The 12,459-nt window shown below is 50.9% G+C and overlaps 1 protein-coding gene across 1 annotated transcript in view; it reads right to left on the bottom strand.

The window, feature by feature from the left end:
- NRBP1 (nuclear receptor binding protein 1) overlaps positions 1-12,459 on the bottom strand; it is a 35,880-nt gene that overhangs the window by 1,055 nt on the left and 22,366 nt on the right. The window contains exons 8-16 of the mRNA XM_071547709.1: positions 4,844-4,927; positions 4,527-4,585; positions 2,718-2,816; positions 2,498-2,630; positions 2,120-2,222; positions 897-947; positions 668-803; positions 529-582; positions 107-170 (exon numbers count right to left, since the gene is read on the bottom strand). Of these exons, the coding sequence (XP_071403810.1) occupies positions 107-170; positions 529-582; positions 668-803; positions 897-947; positions 2,120-2,222; positions 2,498-2,630; positions 2,718-2,816; positions 4,527-4,585; positions 4,844-4,927 (783 nt within the window). The remainder of the gene's footprint in view (positions 1-106; positions 171-528; positions 583-667; positions 804-896; positions 948-2,119; positions 2,223-2,497; positions 2,631-2,717; positions 2,817-4,526; positions 4,586-4,843; positions 4,928-12,459) is intronic.

Here is a 12,459-nt window from a genome sequence, read left to right as displayed (position 1 = left end):
CTGCAACACAAGGAAGGGTGTCATTCCCCGTTCCCAGCCCACTGCTGGCCTCAGTGCACCTCAGCACGGTCAGAAGGGTATTTGTTGGGCTGAGGAAAGAACTTACTGGGCTGCAGGTCACAGCTCAAGTGTCGATTCAACTTGTCTTCCAGTTTCAGCAGCAGTGTCAGCTGCAGGGCACAGAAGTTCTCATGAGGGCCTGCAGTCCTGCAGGCTGCCACAGCCAGCCTGAAGCACCCCCAGAAATGCCCCCTGGGATGGGAACCACCCCTCGGGAGCCCCATGGGGGTCTAACAGAGCACCCTCTGCCAGTTTCATCCCAAACTGCAGCCAGCAACACTGTCCCACAGCGGCAGCCTGGACCTGGGGGTGGGCTGAGGCCACAGGTCAGTGGCAGGCACAGGCCTGAATCAGACAGTGGTGGCTGTGGCAGCACAGGGTCCCCCCAGGGACCAGCAGCACATCAGAGCCTGAGCTCTGCACAACTGCCCCGGTCTCCCCTCAGCTCAGCCAGACATGGAAACATACGTGGTGCTTCACGCCCTCCTCCACAGACTCGATGTTGCACTGCATCAGCACCACCTGGAACAGAGGCACAGACCCTGTAAGTGACTGCTCAGCTCTCCTGCCCAGGGACAGGACAGGGAGCCGGAGCCCCAGCACTCACCTTGCGGGTCTCCACCTCAGCGGGCTCCGGAGTTGGGGTTTTCACTGATGGAGGAGCAATGGGAGATTTCACCACAACCTGCTGTGGCTGCTGAGGCCGCGGCATCCCAAAGGCTGTGAGGGGGTAGATTCCATTTCTACAAAAAATGAGCAGAGTTTGAGGTTATGGCTCTCCAAAATTTTCCCAGTCTCCTACACAGTTAAAGCTGCCCTTTAAAAAACCCTCTTACCTCACATCCTCAAGGAACTTGTCCAGCTCCAATGCCGGAGATTGTGAGAAGCTGGAGAACAAAACAAAAACCATATTGAGATGAGAAGTCATCTCACAGTGCCATCCACTCAGGTCTCTTGGGGTTCAGTTTCAAATCCCCCTGTCCTGGGCTGTGTCCACGGGCAGGACAGGTATGGACAGAGGCAGCTACAGATCGAACAGGCTCCAATCTTACCGTAAGGACTCAACTACCCACTGGAGCTAAGGACAAGGCAGCAGTCAGGGCAGAGCAGTTTCACCTCTGCAGAGCTGTCCAGTGCACAGTTATTTGGAAGGTGACCCAATGACACTGTTCCTGGTGAGGTGTTTCACAGACACCTGCCACACCAGCCCTCTGGCTGACACAAACACTGAATAGCCAAAGCCCTGTCTCAAGGCTGCTTTGAAGCATTATTTCCTAGCACTATGACAACTGAAAGGTCAGTTTTTAGAAGGGTCTCTATGGCTCAGAATGCTGCCTAAATGGACAGAGCTTCTTCCTTGTCACCTTGGTTACTCTTGTTCAGCAGTCTGAGCATCCCAGAACTCTAGGCTTCCCTGGAAGCACCCTGGGCTTCTCTGGAAATACAATACTCACATCTCAATCTTTTCAGCTAATGCCTCCACTAGCCAAGGCTTTGTTATCCAAAATGTACATCACTTTTTGGCACTCTGCTTGCTCTGTATGTATTAGTTACTCCCTTAGGGAGCCACCCCTACAGTGTAAGTGGTGCTGTGCATCACTGACAGCTGCCCAGACTGCCTTTCCCTGTGCAGAGTGTGGAATAAGCTGCTCATTAGGAAAATGCAGAGAAGCCCTTCCTCCAAGGTGCTGGACTTCATCTGACAAGGCAGTGATTGGTCTGAGCACCTCTCCAAACTGTTCAGTAATATTTCACTGAGGACTGTTCCAACTAAAGCATGTTCACTTCCACCCCTCCACTGGGGAAACAATTCACATCTCAGCTGCACGGAATCTACTCCCAGGACACAGATGCAAGGTCTCCTTCCACCCAGGAGTCTCCCCAGAACTGTGTGTATCCAGACAGGCAGCTTCTCCTTCATCTCCAACTCCAGCAGCTCCCATTGTCTCCCCCAGTGGTGAAACACCAACTCTGAAGTGATGGGCAGAGTGCCACGCAGACCCACTGTCCCAGCACTGCTCCTCTCAGCAGTCCCCTAGAGCACACCACAGGGACTCACATCATCTTGACTCCTTCCCTGTCCTCATGATTGATCTCTGCCAACACCGCATTCATGTCAAGGTTTTTGGTCATTTCTTCTAAAGCATTTTCAGGAATCATATCTATTTTAAAAAAAGGAAAAAGTTAGAACAACTGCAGTTCCTTTCCAGCCTCAGAAAAGCAATGAAAAGTACAGAGGCCTTAGGCTCTCCAATGCTCTTGGAGCAGGTCGGGCCCCACAGCCCTCCTGGCCCCACAGCTGCATCCTATGCCAGGTCCCTGCCTGTGCAGAGCAGCAGGAGGTGGGTTCCCAGGGAGCTGCTGCACTGACAGCTCAGCAAAGCTCTGCAGAACACAGACTGATGCGAGGATGTGCCTGCCAGGGCTCTGTACTCACGCTGGTGCCCAACGATGCAGTGAGCAGCCAACAGCTTCAGTGATGGCACCTCGAACAGTGCCTGGTGGAACAGCAGCTCTCGGGCTGTGGGGCGCCTGCCAGGGTCCTGTTCCAGACACTTCTGAATGAACTCCTAAAGACGAAACCAGCATGAGACCCCGGGCAGTGCCACCAGAGCAATGCCAGCGAGGCACACGGGGTGCCAGCCCTCCCCGCTCACCCGCTGCAGCGGGTCCTCCAGCAGCTGGATGGCGCTGTTGATGGCCTCCTGCGGCACGTAGGACGACTCCCCGTTCCCCTGGATCTCCAGCACTGCCATCTGCAAACACAGAGCAGAGCATCAGACTCCACTGGGAATGACAGACTGCAGGAGACCACTACTAAGCATGAGATGACCACAGTCAAGCTGTCTGGGGCTACTTAAGGTCACAGTTTGGAGAAACAGAGAAAATGGTGCCTCGCTACGACAGTTCCCTCCCAGCACCCTGACAGACTGCCAGGGAGACCTGAGAACTCTGCCAGCATCACCCTGGACAGCACATGTCCCCTTTCTGAACCTCACAATCCATTGGCCTGTCATTCTACTTGATATTCCATCCTCTAACGAAGCAGTGGCTGGATCACTGCCAGAATCTGACAGTGTCCGTCCCAGCTGTGTGAACAGCTCCCTATGACAGAACAAGAGCAAGCACACAACGCATCCAGTATGGGTTCCAGCCAACACAGACACGAATTCCCAGCTAAGAGAGGCTGGAAAATATTGCAGAGAAGGTCTTTAGATTCAGTTCAAGTTTTGCTTCCTAGAAGTTGCGTCTTTCCACAGTTCTCTTCCTGCTTCAGTTATGGAATATGCAGCACCGGTTGAGAGTTCTTTGTGTTGGCTTTTTCTGACAATTCTTTCCAGAAAATACTCCTAGCAACAACTCACATGTCCTGGACTTGGGCCTGCTGACAGCAAGGACAGAGAAACTACAAAGCTGCTACATCCAGGTATGTAGACTTACACTGACTGGAACAAGCACCTCTATCAGATGTGCACAGGCTGGCCCAGAAAAATGATGGACTACAGCTGTCCTCTGCTCCAGACACCCCAGAACAAACAGCACTCCCCCAGCTGGGAGCATACATGGACATTACATACAATTGGCAGCAGTGACTGTTCCCACCAGCCAGTTGGTCAGACCTTGGGACTGGCCAAGACCCACACAGTAATTCATTACCCATTAGGAATTTTGGGAAGAACTGCACATCACTGAGCAATTTACTTCTTAGCAAGGGACTTGTGGGAGCCTCCACAGGGATCCATCCCTCCAGGGCAAAGTGCACTTGCCTCTCAGAACAAAACACACTTATCACCAAGCTAACCCACTGTGGTAGTTTTGGCTTTAGTTTCAGTATAGGTCTCACTTAGGCCTCAGTTTTTAGCAGGCCTCAAAGGATGTGACATAGGTTAGAAGGGACAAACATCACCTGACTTAAGCAACCAAAGAGGTATTTCATATCATCTGACATCATCAAGAAGTGTCAAGGGGTAAAACAAGAGAGGGAGGAGGAGTTTCTCTCTCTTTTGGTCCCTGCACCTGACCTGAGAGGATCCTGCTGCCCTGACTGCTGAGATTAGGTCAGTGCTGTTGTTTATCTAGGGAGGTGAACATTTTCTTGTTAATTTCTTTCTCTCTTGCTGGGAGGTTTCTCAGGAAGAGTTTTTGGGAGGTTTTCTGGAGTTTGGGTGGTTGGAATCCGGGTTATTAACTGTGTGACTCAGTGGAGGTGTTGTTATTTCTTTTCAATATGTGTTATATCATATTCTGTTTTAAATTTTCTTCTCTTCTGTGTAAATATAAGAACCTCACAATTTCAAAGCTTCATTTCTGGTTTTTTCCCCTCACTCCTTTTCCCTGGGAGGAGACCCCTTTGACTCTGTACTAGGCAGTTGGCATTTTGCCAGCTCGAACCATAACACCCACCCATGGCCACAGCTTCTCCAGAGCCATCTCCTTCCTTCCCACAGCCCGTGTTCTACACTCACCTCCAGTGCACACATCCCAAAGGAGTAGATGTCCACAGCAGTGGTGACATTGGCAACTTCTGTAACACAGAAACAGCACTGTTATCACTGAGCCCTGCACTCAGCAGAACCACTCTGTGCCAGGCTGGGACAGTCCTGCAGCTTCCCCCCCTCTGCTACCCAAGGACAGAGGAGCTGAAGCATTTCATCAGGCAAATCACTCAGAACTCTTAATGTGACACCTGTGAGGAGCCTGGAGCTGAGAACAAGGTGCAGAACAGCTTGGAAGCATCAATAAAGCCAACAAACCCAGACTTGTGGCCAGAGTTATGCCATACCTCCATATTCCGGGGCAAAGAAGTGTAGGTTCTTCTGTTCCTCACGACAGGTCTTCACGTGGTTATTAATCGTGTCCGGTGCCACTAGAAGAAAGTCAGGAATGCTTAGGATACAGGAAACCATAGCCCATCCCTGATGAGGTCCCAGGGAACACCTGCGACTCCAGGGCCCTCGGTGCCCCAAAGGGGCAGGACAGTGGAGTTAATGTGGCTCTTCACAGCCCTCCTCTCCAGTCACCTGCACCCATACATTCCTGCATTGTTTCCTGGGCAGCTTAGCATCACCCTCCAAGGGCAAACCTGAAGACCACAGCTACTGCCAAGTGGGAAGACAATCTGGGAACGACTCCCAGTTGAAGAGCCAAACTTCAATCAGATCTATAGCACTTGTCATGAGCAACTCATCCAGAACCACAATCCAGAGATGCCAAAGTCACTGCCATCAGTCACCACCTCAGGGTTTGAGGAGGAAGGACCTAGGAGGCAACTCTTACACATCTCAGAAAGACAGTGGTGCCAGAGTGCCTCCAGACAAGTGTCAAGCCAAGCTGCTGAAGCAGAGGGAGGTGACCACTCTGACATCAGAGGCCTCCCAGCAGCCAACACCTCTGCAAACCGTTTGGAGCTGTGGAGAGGGAAAAACTTGCAGCCACAAGACCAGTGAGCAAAGCACAAGTATGGACCTCCATGAAAGATGAGCCTTCAGGACAGCCACCTCTGCAGAGACTGCAAACAACCCTCCAAAACCAAGCAGCTGTCTCTGTCAGGGAGAAACACCAAGGTGGGCAGGGAGCACAGAGCCACCACACATTGGCATCTTTATTGTTATGCTGGAATGTGCCCAGTCCCACAGTCTCAGGCTCATCTCCCACCTGGTCACCCTCCTGGGCAATCACAATCGGTCCTGGTCTGTTCTGGTACAATGTGGGCTCACCCAAGACATGCCAAACCACCTGTATTTTTCCACACCAAAGAGGATTCCCAGCTGAATGAGACCAGACTAGTTGCCAGTCTCAAAGGAAAGATGTTCTTTGAGCTCTAGTCAGACAAGAAGGACCACTCTCAGTAACTCAGCTCTGCTCTGCTGCAAGCCTCAAACAAATCATTTGATCCAATTTGAGCACTGGAAGCAGAAATTGCTCCAATGACCAGCAGCTTCTTTCCCGACCAACCATTCCCAAGCAGCTTACTGCTCTTTGTTCTTGTGCCAGCTCTAATCCTGGGAGCCCAGCAAGATGACTTTATTCCTAGTGCTCCCCTGTTCCCAGACACCACGAGGTCCCCTCACCTTCACATCCCCAAGCAGCATAAATTGTGTCCTCTTTCTCCTAAGACCTGATCTGTTTTCTCAGTAACTGCTTTAGACAAGCTCTGGCCAGGGCCATGGGCCATGCACAGTCACATCAGTTTTCTCTACTGGGGACTGCCCAATGGATCTCAACACCTTCTATTTGGCAAGTGGCTCAAAACCCTCCCTCAAGTGGCCAGCAAACACCTGATACTTCTCTGTTCCCAAATGATGAGCTCTGGATCTCTGTGCAGCTTTGTATTTCACACTCCTGCATAAGTTACAACTGGAGTTTTCCCAGTCCTCTGATGTGTTCCTGTGCTGCTGGAGCCAACCCCTGGTGCAGCAGCCCCTACCCCATCCCAATGCATCTGTCCAGCACCAGCCTTGGCACACAGAGCAAAGCGCCTGCGACTCATCCAGCACAAGGGGCTCTCATACCAGGCCTTCTAAAGAGAGTAGTTAAGGCTTCAGAAACCATTCTGTTCTAACACCAGATTTGTATTGTTGCTTATGGGAACCCTGGATGTCTGCAGGATGCAGCGTGCAAGAACCATCATACATGTGTTTGTGATCCCTGATAAAACTGCAGCTACTGCAGGCCTGGCAGAGGGACTTGGGGGGTGAGAAAATAACCTGTTTTCCAAATCTTCTGCTCATTCTACATTTCTTATCTGTACAATGGATTGTAAGAGGAAACAGGAACCCAAAACTGGACAACCCCATCCTGACAAACATGGAGCCAAAACAGTCACCTTCCTGAATCAACCAAGGATAGTCACCACCTTCCATGTGATGTTGTGATCAGTTTAATTTTTCTGTGTGTCTTTAAATCCTGTTACAACCACACGTTGGATGGCAAGGGCCAGTCCACTATCCAGCCACTCTGTTCTTGGTTCCTCAGCCAATTTAAGGAGAGGGATGAAGCAGTAATCAATCACAGACCAGATTACCAACAGAAATCTCAGCTGTGACGGTGTGGTAACCAAGGCACTCCCATACCAGCCAGGCAGGTAGAGTGGAAGCCCAGCAGTCTCCATCTGTAATGGCTGGCTAGGCTTAATTAAGGGCTTGAAAACGAGCTCCTCTGCATCCAGGTCCTACAGACCTTCTGCAGTGGCACCAGCATTTCTGGAAAGAGCCAGGCTCACACTGTCTGTGGGAACCTCCAACTCAGACACACAGCCAGGTAGCTCTAAATTTGCTGCTGTGGGTCAGCCAGGGACCTGTTCCCTCTGGTCCTTGTGCCTCCCAGCTTGCTGAGTCCCACTGGGTGTTTTTCTGTCACTGTTGAAGAGATTGGCTCTGCAGCTGGCTTTGATCAGCCACACTTGGCAAGGAATGTTCCTGTTGGAGAGGTTTGTATTCCCAGCTCACCTGCAGCTTGTCTGAAGTGACAGACATCACTGTGCTCTGTTATTGCAGAGCCGAGGCAGTGCAGGGGCACAGCAATGGCATCAGACCCCCAGAATTTCCTGTGTGCCTCAGAGCTGAGCAGGGACAGCCCTGGCAGACACAGTCCCGCTCTGTCTCACTGACAGCACAACCTGCTTTGGAGGTCAGCTCTGAAAAACGCCCTGGAGGCACGTTCAGCACAGCAGGCTGAAGTGCTGCTACACCTGTGACAATTTTAGATGCTGGGACAAGAAACTTTGGGTTTGATGCAGTCTGGTCACTATGCTATTGCAGGTGCATCACCTTCATGCACAGGCCACTAAACACTGACAGGGGCTGGAGAGCTTCACCTGAGCGTACATGTTAAACCAAGGTCCTGCCTGCACAAGGTAAGAGCACACCTGAAGGTACCTTTGACACAGGCTCTGCTGCCTGACTCAGACATGGCTGCCACCTGTCACTCGCTGCTGGATCTTGTGCTGGTCCACACTGTGAGAGACAGATGGACCAAGACAAACAACGAAGGTCACAAAGGAAAGCCAGATCACCAACATTAACAGCAAATGTGTCTTTCTCAGCCACAAGAAGGTGACAGCAAGGGGCAGACTGAAAGACACAGCCCTTGGAGACTGATCAGCCTGGTGGGGAATTAGCAAAGATGAGTTTTAGAAATAGGTTCAGCCAAATACAATGTCTTTGCAGGGCAGGTAACAGAAAGAGCACAGCACACAGTAGGACAAGCAACTTGCCTTTGGCAAGCTGAACTCAATCTGATAACAAAAGAATAAAGAGATAATCAGCATTCCTACAGGAACATGCAGAGCTGGTCAGACTTCCCTAACCCTCAAGGACACGCAGAACTGGCCAGGGTAAGTGGAAGGCTCATCAGAGCACCTGCCAGCTGTCAGCAGTGCCAGCCAGGGACACTGGTGGCATTCCTTGCCAGCTGTCCCCATGGCAGGTCTAGCAGAGTGCCTGGGCACACAGCCCCTTTCCCTCCAGAACACTCCACGCTGCACAGACATTTCTCTCTCATGTGGCATCTGGTGTCCGACTCACACCCACCTTCCTCTGCATTCAGCACTTTCTCCTTGCAGGCAGGAAGGACAGCCTGTCCCACAGTCCTTCCCTGCCTGTTCTGCAGTCCTCCCCACAGCTCTGCCTCTCCTGCAGCAGCCACTAAGCTGCTTGGGCTCCTGTAAGTGTATGAGTGTGCTCCAAAGCAGGAGAATGTGACTCTGCTCCTCAGCAAAGGGCTCAATGCCCCATCCAACACATCTCAGCAGGCTCAGAAAGCAGAGGGAAACCAGGTAACAGTGAGAACAATCAACAAAATTACCTCTAAGATTGTCCCAGAGTTGCTGTGCAATCCAGCAGTGGGATGATTAACTGCTGTCCGAGCACCTCAGGGACCCACAAATTATCAACTGAACCCCAGATCATCTCTTTGCTGCTATAAAGGGGTGGCCACAGGGCCAGGAGAGGTATAAGGCCACATTATTATCCCCTGCACTTGTATGCTCGAGACACTTTCACTCCTGCAAAAGGGTACAAGAGTGCACTAACCCAAGATATTTCACAGCTCACTTCCTCTGCACATAATGACAAAGACTTTTTTATTAAGGAGGGCAAGGCCTAGAAAATAAGGAACTAGGAAGTTATTTGGAATAAAAAGAAGCATACAGCCATCAGACTCACAGTCCAACAGGAAAAGCAGAGGCAGATCTAAGCTGATCACAGAACACAAGAACCCTACAACCCTCAGATCTGTATCAGGGATTGTGTGCAAACAGTGTTTGCAAAATACTTGCAACACTGAGTTCACCAGAAGCATCAGGACTTTAACAGTTGAGTATCAGGAGCTGAAAGGGCAAATAGGTTCAGCATATGAAAAGTTCACTACACAGACTTTCCAGAGCCAGGTAAAGCCACCCAGGCTGCTTACATTACCCCTGCCACATCCACTGACATTGCTTCCCAGCAGGGTAACCAATCTCTGCTAAACACTGCCCATGCTTCACTCCAGAGAAAACACTGATGGAGCAGAACCAGTGGTACTGGCAACAGAGATCTGATGTCACACAAACACTGGATAAGGATATCTCTCCACAGAAATTAATACAGAATCATAAAAACATGGTGTATGGGGAGGGACCTGTGGAGGTCACCTTGTCCAATCCCCCTGTTCCAGCAGAGACACCCGGATCTGGCTGCCACAGACCATGTCTAGATGGCCCTTGGAGAGCTCCAAGGATGGGGACTCCATCACTGTTTGTGGCACCACCACACTGAGGGGGTGTCCCAGGTCCAGAGGGACCTTCCTGAGTCCAGCCCATGCCATGGCCTCTGGTCCTGTCCCTGGGCACCCCCGTGAGTGCCTGGCTCACCTCCAGGCCCCTCCCTGCAGGTGCCACAGCCATGGATTCCCCGAGCCCCATGGATTCCAGGCCCCTCCCTGCAGGTGCCACAGCCATGGATTCCCTGAGCCCCATGGATTCCCTGAGCCCCATGGATTCCAGGCCCCTCCCTGCAGGTGCCACAGCCATGGATTCCCCGAGCCCCATGGATTCCCTGAGCCCCATGGATTCCAGGCCCATCCCTGCAGGTGCCACAGCCATGGATTCCCCGAGCCCCATGGATTCCCCGAGCCCCATGGATTCCAGGCCCATCCCTGCAGGTGCCACACCCATGGATTCCCTGAGCCCGCTCTGCTCCAGGCTGAGCAGCCCCAGCTCCCACAGCCTTTTCCCAGCACAGAAGCTCCAGCCCTGCAGCACCACGGGGCCCTCGCTGGGCTCTCCCTGTCCCATCCCTGTCCCTCATGTCCTGGGGAGCCACAGCTGGGCCCAGCACTCCAGGGTGGCCTCACCAGTGCCAAGCAGAGGGCCAGGACCATCCTCTCCCTCCTCTGGCAATGCTTTGCCTAACACAGCCCAGGGCATCATCAACCACCACTGGGGCCAAGGCACATACACTTGTATGATTGTGCCACAAAGGGACATGATCACCCTGTGTCATTTCTCATGAAGCAGTGGGTGGTATTTTTATATTCAAGTCAAAGGGCACTCAGAATTTTAACCTGACGTGTTTGACCACACCTATACATGGAAGCAGAAAGTGCAAGTAGGCAGAGCAGGAAACACAAGAACAGATAAAAAGGACCTGTAAGATTAGTACCCATCAATTGTGGCTGCATGCAGGCTCCTAAGCAGGGACTTAGGACTTTATTGGCATTTTATCTTGAAGAGTTCATGATGCAAACAAAGTATATCTGGACATCTGAAATCTGCACCCAAAACCAAGTTTCATGCTCTAGACCAGAGGAATGAAGGTCCCACTGACCATGCAAACCCTTGCACCATCTGACTGCAATGCAGAATTGGTATCAGAAAGATAAAAATCACAGTGCAAGAATTACATGCAATCAGAAAAACAAGAAGAGACATTTGCTGAAATGCTACAGACTGAGCTATTCTGAAGGATTCCTCTACTCCCAGAAGACAGACATGCACTGGAAAACAAAGTCCTCAGAAACATGACTGTGAAAATGATCTTCCATTGTGAGCAGCTCTGCTTAACAGAAATGGGAATTAGATCAGTATAAATGACATCCCAGTAAAATGCAATTAGTGCCCACCAGTTTTAGAACTTCCAGTTCAACTTTCCCAAATTTCAAACTCCACATCTGTGATTACTGTTGTAACATGCCAAAGGGAGCTTGAGAAATTTAACACACAGCAAACCTCACCCCTGGAAGCAAGAGCCAGAGAGCAAACACTGCTTGGCCCACACAGCTCGAAGCCTAAATCACAAACTTGTCCAGGCTGGGAGGGACCTGAGAACACAGCTCATCCCCTGCTCAGGCAGGGTCAGCCACCCCAGGCTGCCCCTGCTCAGTTTATGTTCAAAGTGATCTTTCCAGAACTGGCATGAAGAAGCCTCCTAAACTGCTGAGGTTCCCAAAGCCTTCAATCCAAGGGCTCCGAAAGGAGCAGACACCTGCAACTGCTGTGCTAATACTGAAATGGGTGAATGAAGACCTGGATGACTATAAAACATGTCCCTCAATCCACTGGGAAAGCCACAAAAAGGCAGAGAAAAACAGAGCCCTGCAAAGCTGAGGCAGCAGTGCCTTGAATGCAACTCAAAAATAACAGTGGCCTCAGAAAAGGGGTGTTCCATAGCCCAGAGCACTAAACCAAAACATTTAAACCTTTTAAAATGTCCTGTTTAACTGAAAAGGGCAACCAGTGTAGAAGATCATAGTTTTCTGGTGTTTTCATGAGTGAATTGACTCACAGCAGCACACACAGGGTACACTGAGCAAGGGAGGAAAGTACACAGAGCAAGAGCCAGTTTTTAAACCTTCTGCAAAATAAAAGTGAGTTTATTGTCATCACAGCATAGTAGAAGGAAATCTTTGCAACAAGGCCACCAATTCTTACAACTAACTGTAACTCTAAAATCCCACCACTCCCCCAAACACACGCTGGATCAGAGCACACGGGGTCAGTCAGGGGTAGCTGCAACTTCCAACACGAAACACGGACCGAAGCACAGACTGTCACTTACCCACGGCTGCTCCTCCTGCCCCGAGTTCTGTGCTCACACAGAAACACAGGGCAAGTCTCTGGAATTGTTCCTGCCACTCCAGCAATCACAGCAGCAGCTACAGCACTACAATTAAAGTCAACCTCATTCTATTCCAGTTAGTTCAACAGTTTCCCAAGAATAACCCAAAGGAGAAGTGTCTTCACTTGGTGAGAGGCTTTTACACCACTGAGTCTCAAATACAACACAGACCCAAGGCAGACAAAGCCTCCAAAAAAATAAAGCCCCTCCCCCTGGAAGTAATCTGGATCCCACCTTGGACTTTCTGAAGCATTCTGGGCAAAAAAGTTCCACCAAAAACTATTTACCTGCCCAATCTCAT

This window comes from Pithys albifrons, chromosome 2 (assembly GCF_047495875.1).
Source record: "Pithys albifrons albifrons isolate INPA30051 chromosome 2, PitAlb_v1, whole genome shotgun sequence".
In the NCBI taxonomy this organism is placed as follows: Eukaryota; Metazoa; Chordata; class Aves; order Passeriformes; family Thamnophilidae; genus Pithys; species Pithys albifrons.
This window is presented reverse-complemented; position numbering and strand designations above follow the sequence as displayed.